General features: G+C 44.3%; 1 protein-coding gene across 1 annotated transcript in view; it reads left to right on the top strand.

The window, feature by feature from the left end:
* nav3 (neuron navigator 3) overlaps positions 1-17,674 on the top strand; it is a 126,352-nt gene extending 108,678 nt beyond the window's left edge. The window contains 20 exon segments of the mRNA XM_061668486.1: positions 62-139; positions 3,339-3,422; positions 3,496-3,607; positions 4,335-4,402; positions 4,404-4,463; positions 6,102-6,125; positions 6,521-6,687; positions 7,823-7,903; positions 8,358-8,511; positions 9,998-10,184; positions 11,692-11,789; positions 11,876-11,971; positions 12,663-12,831; positions 12,898-13,133; positions 13,494-13,648; positions 14,066-14,137; positions 14,389-14,585; positions 14,674-14,792; positions 15,465-15,674; positions 15,834-17,674. Coding sequence (XP_061524470.1) covers positions 62-139; positions 3,339-3,422; positions 3,496-3,607; positions 4,335-4,402; positions 4,404-4,463; positions 6,102-6,125; positions 6,521-6,687; positions 7,823-7,903; positions 8,358-8,511; positions 9,998-10,184; positions 11,692-11,789; positions 11,876-11,971; positions 12,663-12,831; positions 12,898-13,133; positions 13,494-13,648; positions 14,066-14,137; positions 14,389-14,585; positions 14,674-14,792; positions 15,465-15,674; positions 15,834-15,953 — 2,487 coding nt within the window. The 3' untranslated portion in view covers positions 15,954-17,674.
* Positions 17,675-18,293: the final 619 nt, after the last annotated feature.

Here is an 18,293-nt window from a genome sequence, read left to right as displayed (position 1 = left end):
TGCTTTATTCACCCAAACCCGTACTTTACCTTAATAATTCCTCTTTTTGTCACCAAACCAGCAAATCAGGAAGCTGCGTCGGGAGCTGGACGCCTCTCAAGAGAAGGTGGCGACCCTAACGTCCCAACTGGCTGCCAATGTGAGTTTGTTTACCTCCCATCACAACAGGGATTTGCCCGATAACGTGTAAAAGCTTTGCCTGTTTACACTCGGCAAGCAACATCAATATTTGAGACGTCCGCGAAAGCCTTTTCAAAATTCCGTGCGTGCACTGAGCCTTTCCGTTTGTTTGGTTTTGGCGCTGTGTGTGGTTTTTGTGTTTGAAGATGAGACGTTTTCCTCTGCGTACTGAGAGGATTTGTTTAAGGTGACAACTCCCGAAAAGTCAAGCGAGCGGGGAGAATCAGAAAGGCAAGAAGAGTGGGAGATGAGGGTAAACGACGTGTGTCATTCGTGAAAAAGGAGAGACGGCGGAACCTGTTGTCTGTGCTCAGATTCAGATTCAGATAGAGCATATGACGCAAGCAGGCCAACCCGCACCTGGCTTTTGTCTGACTCGTAGATCGCAAGAAGTTGTGCAGAAGCAAACTTCTTACAACAATTGGGTGCAAATCAGTCACCTGCTACTGCATAATCTCATTATAACTGCATCCTATTGACAGGTGTTATTCTTTTTGTTCCGCCCGTGTTGTTTCCTTCTTTCTACCAAAATAATGGAATTACCACTCATTATGATGCAGCGCAGCTCTACGCTGCTGCAAACGACACTCACAAAAATTAACACATTGTTAAATGTATACCTCCCTGAAAGAAAGCAATTTTTTTATAATACATTTCTTGTGCTGGATCTCATTATACAGGTGTCCGTTCCTCTTCCTATTAGCAGGCCCCAGCCACTTTTCCACAAACTGAGTCCACTAATTATTTCATGGCACAGTTATTAGGATGTGCAAATTTAGTGTTAACATTTTTGACGACTTATTATAATGTTATTTTATACATTTTTTCAAACATACATAGGAGGAGTTCAGTACTGATTGGATAGCACAAGCTAAGGTTTCATCGTTGATTCCGGAATCTTGAATCCGAAATTAACTGGCATTTACTTGTAACTCAACATTAATGATTTTTATAAGAGTAGAAAATAATACTTTTACCATAACTATTTAAGGTGAGTAAAATACTCCTGTTGCAACGCTAATTCGTATTTTCATCTTTTTTTGTGGAATTCAGGAAATTGTCTCTTTAAAACGTGGTCACTGTAATATCGGTTGAGCATTACCAGCAAGTATTTGTTGAATAAGATTTTACCAAAATAAATGTTTGAACACATACTTTTCTTAAAGATTAAATCCAAATGTGTTGAACTTAAAAGTTAAATACAACTAAACTGCGTACCATTAGAGAGAGCCCAACATCATTTAAAAGGATTAAGAACTGAGCTAAACTTTTTAACTTATGGACAATATTGATTCAGGTTTTATTGGGCTGCTACAGTACATTCTTCAGGGTCTTACTTTCTCGCTGTCGCGTTGGACGCAGCCCATTTACGCTGGAGGCGGGTTCGAGGAGTGCGTCTCAGTCCGATCGATATCCTTGATATCCGTGCCTCTCGGGACGGCGTCCTGGCAGCACTAACGCAGATAGCTTGACCTCATTCACTCCGCCGCTTTGGCCCTTTATCAACTTCAACCGACAGCGACACTCGGGGACGGGCTCAAGAAAAAAGACAGATGGTTCAGCCATAGGGCCTCGCCGCCGTCCCACCAACGCCTCCTTCGGGTGGACAGGAAGCGGCGAGGGGGTTGTTGAGTTCTGAATCACAGGCGGATTTATGATGTGTGTGTGGGGGGGGGAGTAGATAGATCCCTTTTTCCTGGCGTTTGCCTTTTTATGAAAAGAAGACAAGCCGTCATTTTTGAGAAGCACTTTTTATGTCATTTATGACAAATTTCTCAGCACCTACGTGCTCCGCCCTTTTGGTAACTTGGTAACAATATTGCAGGTAAATGAACAATGAGACATTTACATTGGTTCCCTTTGGAACAAAAAAGTTAAAGATCCTGTTTCCAGTGAGGGTGGGGGGGATTTGATTTCTTTAGGTAACAGACATCAATATTTGTCATCTTCCACCCATCAGTATTCTCCTCAGTCACATAGTGCAAAGTTGAGATTATTTTTGACTTGACTTCACATTGCCACAAGCTGCGTCCCGTCATTGACGTTCCGCACAGTCACAGCAGCTCTGACAGGAGTCTCCGGGTTGCTATCTAACCACGAGTCCCTTTCCCAAGCAGATCAGATAGGGAAAAAAAATCACTCTGAGCACACCCCAGACCTGCAGGGGCTGGATCATCTTTCAGAGAAATCCAATAATTAGGCTTCTGCTGACTTTGATTGGATGGGGTAGGGGGTGGGGGACTGCTTAAGTTCAGTGGAATTATTGGTACGTGTGCTATTCTAATAACAAAAGTCCACGAGTAGTTGACACCAACCCAAAAATATTTCAAATTGCCGATAGATGCCACAAGATGGTGGCAAAGCACTTCTTTTCTATGAGACAAGGCCATGGCCTGACTAAATAGGGCTCCTCAACTCAGTTCAACATAGTTGCTTGGCACCAGAATTGCACTTGACAATTTTGTTGCTTTGATTTGAGCACAAAAGCAGCGAAAGGATGAGTTTTTGAGCGAAAAACTGAAGGTAGGTTCGACCAGACAAAACTGTGACTGGGCGAATTTGCAAATCCCAAACAAGTCAGTGAGGTTTGGTGGGGCTCAGTACATATTAAAAAAAACAACTAATGGAACATGCACTCACAATATGCAACACACACATACGCACACACAGGTCTAGGGGAGCAGATGGTTCGATGTCACTAAACTTTCTACCAGCCGTCACCCTGTCGCCCCGTGAAGTCGGCCCTTTTCTGATCTCTGGACCGCTCTGGTCCGTCCTCACCTCTTTCTCAGCTGTCCGAGCAGCCGACTTTTGTAGGTGCTATTTAGCTGTCGGTAGAATATGTCAACGGGAAATCTCAGAAAGATGCTTCAAGGAATTGCAGTCCCGCTCTTAAACGTGCCTTGTGTGACTGTCAAATAAAATGATGAGCAGTAGGGGATTTGTTTTCTTGAGTCAAGGGAACCATTTTAAGAGGCCTCAGTAAAGTGGGTGACCGACCACCTCCTGTTCTAGTCACGCTTCAAGGCTTCTGTACCTCAAATCCCAAACTAATTTAGTCATCCATGAATTCATGTAAAAGCTACCTTGTGTGTTTGTGTGTTTTTTATTTTATTTTTGAATGTATTTATTTTTTGGGGGTCTTTCTGGGTCTGCAGTCTCACCTGGTGGCTGCCTTTGAGAAGAGCCTGAGTAACATGACGTGTCGCCTGCAGAGCCTCACCATGACGGCCGAGCAGAAGGTGCGTGGACATTACTTCCAGTTAAGGTGGACAAAAAACGCAGGTGTTCACGGAGCTTCCCGGTTTGTCTTAGGAGACCGAGTTGGTCGAGCTAAGGGAGACGATAGAGTCACTGAAGACCCAGAACACCGACGCTCAGACGGCCATTCAGGTGGCGCTCAACGGCCCGGATCACTTCCATAAAGGTAATAATGACTAGTCGGCAAACACAAACAATGCTTTTACTCAAAATACCGGGAAGGGGACTCAGGTCAATCCAGGATAGTAACATAGTAACATCATTTTTTTTAAGCAAAAATAATAACCCAGATGAGCCTTTTACATGTGATACTGGATTATTATTGCTACTTTTAGGAGGCTTTTAGTATTCTGTATACCAAGTAATTTATTTATTCCATTAATGTTGGGTAGCTCAATTAATGTTGGGTAGCTCAACCCCAGTTCACTCTTGTAGTGTAATTGTTTTTCAAAATTTATATTAATTTTACTTATTGGAGCCCGGCCGATGTGTTATTTTTGGGGCCGACGCCAATCCCGATATTTGGGGCTAAAAAGACGATATCCGATATATCGGCCCGCCCTGTATATGGAATAAGAAAATTGACATACTTTACATGAACACAAATTCCTACAATACCCAAATAGAAAGAAGCAGAACACTCCAAAAAGAAAATAAGGAAGACTGTCAACATAAGGATTGTAAACTCTAAGCGATATACCGGTAATAGTTTTATAATTAAATAACGGTGGACATGGGAATCAACAGTTCCATAATTGTCTGTTCATCTCACAAAGATCAGAAATTTGAAAAAAGAAATTGAGGGCCCTAAACTCCAATTTTGCTCTGCAGCAACACATTTGTACGGCCGATTTACACGACGATACTAATCATAATTTGTGCGCTTTATCCAGACCTGCGTATAAGACGGCAGCATTCATCCGAAAGCATGTCGAGCATCAACAGCGCGGCCAGCCACTCCGAGCATGGGCAGCATGGGCAAGGATGCGGAGGACAAGAACAAGAAGAAGAAGAAGAACTGGGTCGGTGGACCACACACATATGCATACTCATGCCTCACTCTCAGGATATGATGGTCATGGTCATCATATCACAGTTGCTAGGTTACAGAGTCATCTTCAACATGGGGTCGACCACCCCGCAATTACTGTTTGAGGACCACTCGGGGATTTCATGTTAACACCAGCGCGCCGATGAGGCTGCAAAACCGCCGGCCGATTCTAGTACGAAAGTTACGGTTGCTCATCTTTTTGTAAACATCCCAATCGAGTGCCGGTAAGTGCCCGTCGACTCTCTAAGGCTAGTTGAGAAGTCGAAGCAGAAGCGGCAAACACTTTTGCGACTGCCAAAGTGCTTTTTAGAAGGCTCTTAATCCCATGCACGTACCCCAAGGAAGGCCGAAAGCCCCCAGATACGTACATAATCTTTAAAAACATGACTCCGATGTGGACCTTGACTCTTTTTTTCTAAATATGTCACCTCCCTGGTGGGTATTTTTTTTTAATTAATTTTTTTTTTTTTTTTGCTGCTCAGCCAATTCCACTTTGCAGTCTCTGCAGTTGCTAAATTGGGCTCATTAGTACTAAATGCATATTAGCACCTAATTAAAGATGCAATGAATGATTCATTCGTACAAATACTGTCTCGGCGCACCATGGAAGCTGGAAAATGGAATGAGGAGAAAACCAGTCTGCTGCCTCGTGTGACCCATGAGAGACTAATACATTTCATAATTCCACGTGGGACTAAGGCGGTGATTCTCAACCACGAGTCACGCGAGAGCATCAGGTGTGCCGCATGAAATTATCCAATTTCACTCAATTGGCCCGATAATGATCATTTACTGCAAATAATGTATTTATATTCATATGATATTTTTGTTGACGTATCAATGCCAGTGACGTGTGGTGACAGGGAGAACAATTAAATGCGCTCCTTCCACTCATCCACTCATTGATGTCATCGTTATAGTATTCTAGTATACAGCGGTGCCTTGTTTTTTGAGATACGAGTCATTGTTCAGACAATGTTTTTTTTTTACTTGTGAGCAAAAATTTGATATACGAGCACTGCATGGTGGCAGTGAACGCAACTCACCTTACAATGAGAATCGGTTTGGCAGATAGTTCTTCAAAAAAAGAGTGCAAAATGCCATAGACAGGCTAAAAAATAGCATCTATAGTCACGGTGGTGTGACCCTTAAAGCAAAAGGCTATTTGAACACGAACGGTGCATCAACACATGTAGACACACAGTATAACACTACTCACAGGCATATATTCTGCATTTTCTGTAAAAATGACTATGCGTCGTAATCTTGTTTCTCAAGGCACCACTTGTATCTACTTTTTGTGACATTTTTGTTTTGGTGATTCGCCGTGATGTTTTTCTCCTGCAAAACATGTGCCTTGGGACAATAAAGCTTGGGGAACGCCGCACTAAGTTACACTGGGCTCTATCAACAAGCTCAATTTTGCCTTCACTCAATAGATAGCAAACCTCTGCCAAGGGCTAACCATCCCAGCGTGGTCCCACCTCCCGTTTACGTCTCACTTGTGTTTCTGACGCCAGTTCAGTAATTCCCGCTACGCGTGTGAGCTGGCGCGTATGTATGTGTGTGTTCGTGTGTGGTTAACGCTGGGTGTATTCTGCATCTTCAGGTGGCTGATTCCATCCCGGCTCAGGTCAGTTGTGTCCTTTGAACGTGTGCAGTGGTTGTTACCCATCCCCTCCCTCCAACCATTCGCTCCTTTTTTCAGTTCCCCCCTTTTTGCCCTCTAAAAGCAACCTCTCTTCTATCTTTTCTGGAAACATCAGCATGGATACGGCTGCCCCGTCATTGCCTGTTCATTTTTAGACTGAAAAAAAATAAAAATAAAAAGCTGTTTCACCTTTCCCGCCTTCATTTCATTCTCTACTTACAGCCTTGATATTTGCCTTCCTCTTACCTCCACCAGCAGTGAGCATTGCTTGGAAAACAGCACGGCGTACCCTCCTGATCTCCGATAGAAATTGTCACCGAGGAGGTCGTCGCCTCGGCGATACTGACCCTCGCCCTGTTTTCCTTTGTGTCGGCCAGCTCCGCAGCTCGTTCAAGCACGCCTTCAGCAAGAAGAAGACCAAGTCGCAGTCGACCCACGACGAGATGGAGGAGATGAGCGACTCGCTGCCGTCCTCGCCCAAGCTGCAGCACGTCAACCGGCAGGGCAGCGTCGCGACGCTGCGTTCTTCACCCTCTGCTGCCGAGTGAGCTTCCACGCACATCATCACACCTATTTGGCGCACCTTCACAATTATAAGATTCTTGTATCCCAAAAAAAAAAGGTGTTTTGGCGAAAATAGCTATGGACATTGACCTCAAGAGGCCATAATGCTACTCACCCTGTAGGCGGAGCTCCAATTGCTGGAGGTGTTAAAATGTAATCGGTTCTTCCTCAGCATGTCTTATACATTTACATGAGTTCAGGAAATACCAGTCAGTTTTGCTCCAATCTTACTTTTGATAGGTATACCATTTGTTTACCCATTATGAACCTAATTTAAATGTTGGCAATTCTAAAAAAACAAACAAACAAACAAACAAAATACATTTATAGCCATCACAAAGACATTCACAGTTAATACGAATCTGCATACAAACTGCTTAAACCACGATCGACTTGGTTGGGGTAACTCTCTGATAGTGTAAATCAAAACTGAGCAAGGCAGAATCGTTGATACATCTCATATCATTGGATTGGGCGCACTACAGTGCACCCCTGCATATTTGCAGTTCAGCATTCACAATTGTGCATATTCCCTGAATTTATTTTTATTTTTTTTGAAGCTATCCCTTGCTATTCGCTGAAAATCTCATCCGTTGACTCGTTTTGCACTCAGATCAAAGCAACAAATGTTTTACTTTGACACAATCTGGTGGAATCTGAATGTCGTTTTTAGGTTTAAGTCATTCACGTAGTTTTTTCGTCTGCGTTTGGGATGCGTTTTGTTGACGGTCCTTAACTAAATCTTGAGCAGTGTTTTATGTAACATGGGTTCTTGACTGCGTACATGCTAGATGCTTGGTGTTGGTGCTTTATGGTCCTCTAAATTTGAAATTATTTGCTACATTTTATGGCACATATACATAATCCCAACCACTTTTTTTTGGGGGGGGGGGGGGGGTCAATTATTTACAGCAGTGTTCATTTCCTATCCTCCACAAATAGTGGGGTTCACTGTACATGTTTGTTTGTTTGTTTGTTTTTCCTCTTCAGTTCTCTCTATCCTTTTTTAATTGCTCACTTTTGTTTCACCTCTTTTGTTTGTCTTCCGCCCTCACTTTTCCGCATCCTTTTCTTTCACGTCTTCACATCCCTCCTCCCCTCCACGCCGTAAGTAGCAAGTGCCTATGCGATACCTCCCCCGTTTGGACGGCAAAGAAAAAGCTAAACGGTCACGTGGTCTACAAGCACCGATCTCGGTAACCGACTGGGAAGCTGTGTGTGTGTGTGTGTCGTGTTTGTGTGACTTTGCTCTGCCTTAAAGTGTTACAAAAACTAGAAACAGGCTACGCTCACTGCAAACAAAGATCGGTCTCAGCATGTGAGTGTGTTCAGTGCACCTCAGTTGAATTTTTGAAAGACAATGAAGTGTGTTTGAGAACTATAACAACAACCAAAAAAAGACGTGTATCACCAATTCCACATAAACTTGATTGGTATAGCATGTCATTGTTTTCACACATTTAGCACCAAATGATGACGCTCCCGCCGTTGCAAGTTTTCACCACTGACTCCACATCCCTTGGTTCCTTTAAAGCTTCCATTCTTGTATATTTGTGTTGTTTTCGCTGTACCCCGCCCCCCACACACACCTGAAAATGACGCCCTCCTCATCCCTCCATCCCCCGCCGCCGTGCGCAACGCCCCTCGCAGGCTGTGCGAGTGCACCGAAGCCGAGGCCGAGATCATCCTGCAGCTGAAGAACGAGCTGAGGGAGAAGGAGCTCAAGCTGACCGACATCCGCCTGGAGGCGCTGAGCTCGGCCCACCATCTGGACCAGATCCGGGAAGCCATGAATCGCATGCAGGTGAAGTATTGTATAAGTATACACCGGGAAATATACTGCAGGTCGGTGGTTCTTAGACTTTTTACACCAAGTATTACATGAAAAAATAATTCTACTCTCCAAGTACCACTCTCATGACCAACATCAAAATAAAGGATAGTGTCGAAGTAAAAAATTAAGAACGAACAGTTCTTCAAGATTAAATGCAAATGTATTTGAATCCAACCGAACTGTATCGAGGCAGTGATTATTTTGCCTTCACTAGAGGGAGCCTACGTGCCACACTGCCATGAGAATCGCTGTTGGTGATGAGGTATTTAAGAAGCGCAGAGTAAATGACTATTGTTGTACGCTTCACTTAAGTGGCCGCAATAGAATCCAATCGTCTCCCTCGCGATCTAAGGATCACGTAAGGCTTCTTATCGCAAGCTTCACCATCACCACAAAGGGAGCCTTGATGATCAAAAAGGCGCTTACAGCCTTTAATTCCGATACAGCGATTTGAGGCTCACAACAGCATGCCGCAAAGTAGTGGCTTTTATTTGCTTCTGGAAGAGCGTATTACCTGAGCACGAGCAGCGGCTTTGAATATCGTTTGTATCCGATTTGATCCGTTGCGTCGCGTTGTGATTGCAGCTTTCGTTGGATTGTCTTTGTAGTAGTACTTCAACGCAACTTTAATGTGGACTACGTGAGCTTTACTAGTTGGTCTAACCTAATGAGATATGTTTGTTTTCATAAGGAAATAGATTCCACTAATCAAACTTGTGATTTAAAGCAGGAAAGGTGTTTTGGATAATATTTGTCCAAATTTTATTCAGCTGAGCACATCAGTAGAGCAGTATGATTTGGTGTTATTTCTGGGATGACTGCCATTTTAGAATCAAGAATTGTATGTACTTATTTTCTGACTTGTTCTGTCATTTATTTGTCTTTGTGGTGACAATTACAGTTTTGAAGTTTTCACGCAGTTGGTTTGATTCATATTGAAACTTGTGATTCACAACTACTTGATCTACCTTTTCCGCTCGTGTTCATTCAGAGTGCATCTTTCTAAGACATTTTAGTTTGATTATACTAATATTCTCTAGTTTGTCATATATTTTTTTTAAAAAGACTTAAATGGGATATTTTAGGCTATTTTTCACAATTTAAAACAGTTCCCAGGTGTCAAGGTCAAGGGTGTCCTTGTTCAAAATGCAGAAAGGAAAAAGAATTACAGCACAGTTGATGTAAACTTATCACACTGGTTATAATTTGTCAGTTTTGGCGGGGAGTGAGGTTAAGCAGTACAGAGAGCGGATGGACATCCATGACAATCGGAGTCGTTATATTTAGGGGGAAATTTTTAAAAAGCAACTAGCAAGAAATGTAGCAACTTTTTGTGGCGTTATGGAGAGATCTCGATATTCTGAGATTCCTTCCACAGCAGAAAACAGTCACCCCTTTGCGTCCTGACTGAGAAATATGTTCCATCTTATGCCGCCCCGTCCCTCTCGATGAGCAGAATGAGATCGAGACCCTAAAAGCGGAGAACGACCGCCTCAAGTCCAGCGGCAGCGCCACGCCGACGGCCGCTCCCGCCAAGACGGCCCGGCCGCCCTCGGAGACCTCCAGCACGTCCTCGTCCTCCTCGCGCCAGTCCCTGGGCCTGTCTCTCAACAACCTCAACATCACCGACACTATCATGTCAGGTCAGTTGAGCGTCAGCCTGCGCCGGCGTCAATCGGAAGCGTCGGGCCCGATCCGCTTTGGCAGCCTGACATTTGTTCGGAGGTGTGAGAACACAAAAAAGTCGCTTAAGTTGACCTTTTCACCGAAGAAACATGTTTGCCTGGCAGAGTCTTCAAATGCCAATTAGAACTGATTTTGTGGATGCAATTATATTTTATTGACGTTTGCCACGCGCTTTTGAAAAGTCGTTGAGTTCCTCCCTCTCGCTTGCGCCGTAATTACAAAAGCAAAGCTCTCCTGCGAGGACTGGCCCTTGTCATTATTTGACGGCGGGCTGAGCGAGAGCGCCGAGGCGTTTCAGGACCGGCGGGCCGGCAGACCGGCAGACCGTTATCACCGCAGCACAGAGCCCGAGGATGCAGAGATGCCAGATGAATACTAAGTAAGCTGTCCAAAACGAAGAACGGAGATTACAGAAGAAGAAGTGGGAGGTGTTACAAATCAAGCCAATAACTTGACGGTGAATGAAAATAAGTCAAATCATGTGTGTTACATTAGCAATTAACACATTCACTGCAATTGAAGTCAAATATCCATGTTAACTGGGAAGGCTGGCAGTGAATGAGTTAAGTTACACTTTTGTGCAATCGAATGTGGCAAATAGATGCAGTAGTCGTAGTAAAGGTCAAAATACGCAAAGGAATAAGAATGACCTCATACCAATTGTGTCAGACGCTAGTGCGCATATTTTCCACTTAATATCATACCACTTTTCATACTGCGGTACCCTTTGCTTGACAATTTCCAGAAAGGTATACATTTCATGTGCAATGGTAATAATGATAATAAATTGGATTTTTATAGGGCTTTTATTAACATTTAAAGAAGATGACATTTGTGTTTTTCAATTTCAAATGTTGGAACATATGCCTTACAAACGAGCCATAGATAATTATCGGCGGGATGCCGATTCTCGGCATTTCGACGCGTGTCAGCATCAGCCTTCTTTTTTTTTTCAAATCTGACTGCCGAGAAGAGATCAATTCGAAACTGGGTAAACAACAGGGAAGTGTTTGTTTATTTATTTATTTAAATTTCCAATGAACATTATCAGAGATGCCGCTGAGCCTGGAAACTCCTTGCACTTTTTGTTTTTGTTTCAACTTAAAACAAAGATAAGTGAAGGATTAACACTTGACATATTGAACTTTTGGAAAACTTAGGAGCTATTTATTCGACATGCCGCTGTCTAAAAGAAAAAAAGAAAAAGAAATGACATGTTCTAAATCAGGAAAGCTGTTTATTAAACATGCTTTAATGCATTTAAACAAAGTCAGCTGTTGGAGTTTGTATAACGGTATTCAAAATTGTGACGGCAGTATTTTCCCTTTTACTGCAAATGGGTATTTGCGCCAAGTATTGGTTATAATCGGTATCAACCCACTCGGTATAATGCACATCATATCACTGAAGTGTATGGAAACTCTAAAAGCATGTTAACTTACGCTCGCTGTGTTTGACCTTCAGATATTCTGCTCGACGACAGCTACGAGGGGAACCTGCGCAAAGAAGGCCGCAGCGTGCGGATAGTGGTCAGCATCAGCAGCGGGCCGAGCACGACCAAGGTTAGCGGTGACGGCCGTCGTCTCCCATCGCGTCGCACGGTATTTTATATTCCAGATAGTTTACGTCCGGATCGATCCGTCAACAGGGAACGCAAATGCACGAGTACCTGATTGGGTCCATAGGGGTGAGTGGGAAAACCAAGTGGGACGTCCTGGATGGGGTCATCAGACGTCTCTTCAAGGTAAGACGGAAGCAGATAAAGTGTCGTGCAAAAGTCCTAGGCAGACATTAGGTTCTTGCTCTGTGTATACGCACAGCTTTGCACTTTACTGCGTATTGTTTTAAAGTAGGGTTCAAGCCATGGAGAAAGTCTAAACCTCCAGCATGCATAATGTATCCAACAATATGAAGTCAACCCAACGTCACTCCCATGGAATTAAGCTGTTTCTTCCTAAAATTGGTTCATCAAAATGTATTAGTAGTTTGTTTTGTTTTTTATTAGTGAATGTTGTTTAATAATTATTGAATGGATTTATGGGAAAGTAAAACAATGAAATATCTCTTTTTATTATTAAAAAAAACAATATGCATGCAGCAAATTTGTAAGTATATTTATTCTATTAAAGTTTTATTTATTATAATGAAATTCATTAGAGGTAGAATAAGTACAATAAACTATTAAATGATTTTTTTATTAAACTATTAAACATTTTTTAATGTTTTTCCTCAATATGGTAATTGAAAATTGATTAATTCATCTCGATTGCTTAATTAATGTATAGTAAAATTCATCATCAAAAAATGAAAAAATAATCAAATGTGACATTTTCTTTGATGACACAATGAACCAATGATTAATTCTAAAAAGGATAATGACAACATTAGAAAGATGAGTTATGTTCTTGTTAAAATCCCTCCCTCCGGGCTCGCAGGAGTACGTATTTCGGGTGGACCCGGTGACCAGTCTGGGCCTGAGCTCGGACAGCATCGTCTGCTACAGGATGGGCGAGGTGGTCCGCGCCCACTCCTCCGTAGTGCCCGAGCTGCTGCCCTGCGGCTACCTGGTGGGCGAAAGCAACGTCGTCAAGGTCAACCTCAAAGGTACGAACGAGGGACTTCCCGTTTCAGGCTGAGCACGACATCGACGCCTCCTCCTCCTCCTCCCAGGCGTGAAGGACAGCAGCATCGACAGCCTGGTGTTCGACACGCTCATCCCCAAGCCCATCATCCAGCGGTACCTCAACCTGTTGATGGAACACCGCCGCATCATCCTTTCGGGGCCCAGCGGCACCGGCAAGTCCTTCCTGGCCGCCAAGCTGGCCGAGTTCGTCATTTCCCAGACGGGGCAGGAGGTGACCGAGCACAACGTGGCCAGCTTCAACGTGGACCAGAACTCCAGCAAGGTGGGCGCACCGGTACAGACAGCAAACAGTACGGGATCTTCAAACGCGGGTTATACGGGGAACTTCGCTTACAAGTGCTCATCTTGTTTGTATAAAGTGCCGTGTACAATACTGCGCGGTGCTATTTTTATTATAAAACAAAAATAAGTTGACGTTTTTGAGTGTTTGTAACGGATGAATGGCATTTCCTTTCATTTCAATTGGGGAAGTTGATTTCAGATCAAATTAATTTGCGTTACAAGTATGGTCACAGAATGAAGCAAAATGCTAAGTCTTGGTACCGCTGTATATCCTTCTCGAAATAAATCGATCCTTGGATCCTCGTCCGCGGTTCCACATTGTCCCGCTTTCCTCTTCCAGGACCTGCGTCAGTACCTGTCCAACCTGGCGGAGCGCTGTAACTCCGAGGGCACGGACGCGAAGCTCCCCACTGTGGTCATTCTGGACAACCTCCACCACATTAGCTCCCTCAGCGACATATTCAACGGTTTCCTCAACTGCAAGTACCACAAATGGTGGGTTGCGCTGCGGTTACTAAGGGGATGGCGGGGTTTTGGAGCGCAGTGATTCCCAACCTACTGTTTCTCTATCTATGCCATCGACGTATAGTGACCGGCAGAACAATTAAATGCGCTCCCGCTAGATGGCAGAAGCTATGTATTCGTCTAGCGCAATTCGTACAACAGAACAATAGCTTTGTGTTCGACTAAGCAGGCCCAGATTTCACACTATTTAAATTTGTGAGCAAATTAAGACAAGGTCATCGTTATTTCAGTGACAGTTCTGAATTGTTTTTGTGTGTGTGTGTGTGTGTGTGTGGTGTGCCATGAAAATTTTCGAACATGTAAAATATGTGCCTGCTCAATATAGGAAGCGAAAAACTTCCTAAAATAATCTCCCATGCCCCATTACGACCATGTTGTCTCCTTTAGCCCTTACGTCATTGGGACCATGAACCAGGGAGTGTCGTCCTCTCCCAACCTGGAGCTACATCACAACTTCAGGTTTGTCTCCAAAATTGAACTACAACTGTCTGACATCTCACAGGCTCGACATTAATGTAGTAACTGTTTGTCTCATGGGTAATAAGCTGAAATAGAAAGTCGACAAAATAATGCGATGGCTTACGCTGGAATTTACGTGAAACAAGCCACATAATTCCTTGTTCCTCAGCGCAGCGCCGATTATTTGTAACACGAGCGCCTTGTAATGAGAGTTCCTCTTCCTCCTACTCCTCCTCCTCCTCCGTTCACAGGTGGGTGTTGTGCACCAACCACACGGAACCCGTGAAGGGCTTCCTGGGCCGCTTCCTGCGGCGGAAGCTGATCGAGACGGAAATCCACAAAAACGTGCGCAGCAACGACCTCATAAAGATCATCGACTGGATTCCTAAGACGTGGCAGCACCTCAACGGCTTCCTGGAGGCCCACAGCTCCTCCGACGTCACCATAGGTCAGACACCCGCACCCGCGCGCACACGGTGTCGAAACCTAGAAGGATTTGAAATGATCTGGACTTGACTTGACTCGGTCCCCGACAGGTCCCCGTCTCTTCCTGTCGTGTCCCATGGATGTGGAGGGATCGCGTGTGTGGTTCACCGACCTGTGGAACTACTCCCTGGTGCCCTACCTGCTGGAAGCTGTCCGGGAAGGACTTCAGGTGAGCAGAAGGCACTGTCTACTGTAACGCCGGTTCATGAACTTTGACACCAAAATACTGAGCTCTCCAAGTAACACCGTCATGACTAACATTAAATCACACAAGTATTTAGTGCAGTATTTTATACCTGAGTCATCAAAAACGTGACTGGTTTTATTCCCCAAAAAAATTTGATTTAATATTATCGTGGGCCACTGTAACATTATGCACAGTTTGATCATTAGCGCCGCACTTAAATTTAGGAAACTAAAGAAAATATGATCGAATAATGATATTGCGGATACCACTCGGAGCCCACGTAGCCCACTTTGAGAATCACTGTCCTATACCCTTCGTTTCAGCTTATTTGAGAGTAGTCTCCTGCGACAGCTTTACTCAGTCGAGCCCTTTTGTTCAATTAATGAGCCGGCACAGAGCAGACCGTCCGCGGTGACGCACGAGGCAGATCGCTGTCGACGAGAAATCACAACAATACGCGCGAATTCAACCGCTGCCCGTCCCCGAGAATGATGCGCGAGCTTGCAATACAATACAAATAGCCCGATGCCCTACGTGAGCGCGAAGGTAATCTGTTTTCAGGCATTTTAGGCCCCAATAATCACAAAAATGTCGGCGGGACCGATCGCAGTTGGTTACGGCCCGTAAAAACGACGCGTTTCGATGACCTTGCAGCTGTACGGCAAGAGGGCGGCGTGGGAAGACCCGTCCAAGTGGGTGAGCGACACGTACCCGTGGCACGCCGCCGCTCCCGTGCAGCCGCAGGACGGCCAGTCGCTGCTCCAGCTCCGGCCCGAGGACGTGGGCTACGACGGCTACAGCTCGTCCAAGGAGGGGGCCTCGTCCAAGCAGGTTTCCCAGAGCGACGCCGAGGGAGATCCCCTGGTAGGAGACAACCAACAATCCGGGCCATGATATCACAGTCAACTCTTAACTTCATTTTATCATTCGAGCGCTTGTGCGGATGCTGAAGTCAATCCGACCTTTCGATATTATTTACCTTTCCTAACCAAAGTTTTTGGTTTCCCCCCCCCACGCTAACAGATGAACATGTTGCTGAGGCTGCAGGAGGCGGCCAACTACTCCAGCGCGCAGAGCTGCGACAGCGACAGCGCCAGTCACCACGACGACCAGCTGGACTCCTCGCTGGAGTCGGCGCTATGAAAGCGAGGCTAACCGGACATGCCGAAAGTGCAAATACATGACAAGTTGTGTGGTATTGTTACCAGGTGAGGGCAAGAAAAAAAAAAAAAATATATATATATATATATATATATATATCATCCTGGTTTATAACTGAATTGTGTAAAATCAATTGATTTTGTGGTCATTTCTGGCTATCGGGACTGAGCCCTGCCTACTAATAGTTGAAACTATGACCCCCATTTATCATTTCAAAGTAAATGGCTGACATTTGATCAGATTGTTTTTCTTTTGCTTATGCGGCAAAGACGTTGCGTAACTTCCACTCGCAACCCAGGCTAAACTTAGCTCCTCCTGGACATACAAAGCTTGTCTCTGAGTTAAGCTGTGTCACTTCATGGGCCAGCCCGATTTGAGCCATCCTACATTGTAGTGTGGCACATTTTTAGAATACAACTTCTCATGTAAGTGCACGAAGGGTTGTTTCGAGTTTGCTTCCAATGACAAATCAAATGCTAGGCTCAGCCGCAATACTGTTCCCCATCTTCGGAACTGGAATATTTTCTCTGTGTTCGATCCCAGTTACATTACAGATGTTTACAACGTGAGTAGGGAGGCGGGCAGGTACTATTGTTGACGTATTTCTTTGTTTACAGAGGTGCTTCTCACAGACTCTCAGAGTCATTGGTCCAAAGGGTCCGGCCACTGTACCACCACGGTGGATCCTCAGGCCGATTTAGTCCAAATTCTACTGTTTTTTTTGTTTTGTTTAGATGATACGATGATCTTCTGTGGCCATAATGGAGGTGGGCTCTACCTGAGTATTTATCAGCCAGTCACCTCGCTGCGCTTGCATGTCAACAACCGATCCTCCACATTAATGCTACTGTGAAGAAAATGGATAAGTGCCAACGTCGCCCCCCTTTCGTGTTACTGCCAAATAACGCACGCACGCACGCACGCACGCCCCGGTTCGTGAAAGAAAATACCATGCGAGTCGCTTGTTAAAGAACGTGAACGTTTGTACGCAGACGTCCGTGACATAACGTGCAGTCAGACAAAACACCTTAACGAGGGAACAATGATTACTGGTGCTTTCTCGTTGCCTTAAATGTGCAAAAAGGTTTCGGGGGGGGGGCTCTCCTGCTTCCATTGGTTTCTGACGACAAGAGGGTCATATGAATACTTAACTACGGACGCTCCGCCTCCCGTTTCCCTTTCTAACAGGTATAAAGTGCAAAATCAAAGAGTTCATGTTGCATTGTACGCGAATTCGAAACTGAACAATATTGTAAAAAAATAATAATAATAAATAAAATTCTATAAATATATATATGATTAAAAGGGGTGGGGATTTTGTTTGTTTTTTTCCACCCAGTTGAGCTGGGCTCACTTGAACTGACAGGAGCACAACCAAATGTTTTTTTTTCTTCGTTTTTTTTCTTAGCATGCTTTTGAGCCTTTTAACAGGGGAAACAAATTGAAAAGAGATTTACCTTTATGTATTCACACTCACATTGGACAGAAGCCATTTTCAATTGTCCTTTCTTTTAAACCTGTGGGTTGGTTTTGCACACTCGGGCGGGTTGTAAATACTTCAGTCTTCTTGCACAGAGAATCAAAGATGCATTCGCCCGGTGGATGTTACACTAACCTGCTAAAGAAAAGAAAAAGTAAATTATTGTTTAAAAAAAAAAACAGATGCAAAAAGTCAAACAGGTGTGCGTCTTGTGATGTGTGTCGACGCAGGAGGCGCAAGGTGTGTAGATAGAAAAGCGTTCTCACTACAAAAAATAAATAAATCACAAACCTGCACTTTTCCAGTAAGCTCCCATCTTTGGCGTGACATCCATTGGATTGTGTCATTAGAATATCTTGCTGGGCTGCGGAGGCGCTGGAGCTCACTCCACACCGTACTGTATAGAAAACAATACCGACAGGTGCTACCGGTCAGCAAACGCCCACCCAAGATAACACCTCAGGACAAAACTACATCGTCTGCAATCCTACCTGTTGTCAGCTCCACGCACCTCTGCAGCCGAGGCCTCCGCTCGTTCCCAAACTCGCTGACCCCAGCGTACACGGTCGGAGAACGCAGTTCTCTCTCAGTCGAGGCCCCGAGCATTTACTCTGGTTTTGGGAGCAGAATGTTTTTGTTTTTTTTCCAGGTGAAACATTTGTCCTTTAATGTTTTATATTTTGTACATTTGTATGTAACATATCATGTAAATAGACAGAGACAGTGATTTAACTCATCTGGACTGAGGATTTTGTAGTCTTTGTAAAAGCTCTAATAATAAATGGTATTTGGTGTCACACAAGCAAAAACTGGTTGTCGTCCTTCCAAGTCTCTCATATTGT

This window comes from Phycodurus eques, chromosome 22 (assembly GCF_024500275.1).
Source record: "Phycodurus eques isolate BA_2022a chromosome 22, UOR_Pequ_1.1, whole genome shotgun sequence".
Classification (NCBI taxonomy): Eukaryota; Metazoa; Chordata; class Actinopteri; order Syngnathiformes; family Syngnathidae; genus Phycodurus; species Phycodurus eques.
This window is presented reverse-complemented; position numbering and strand designations above follow the sequence as displayed.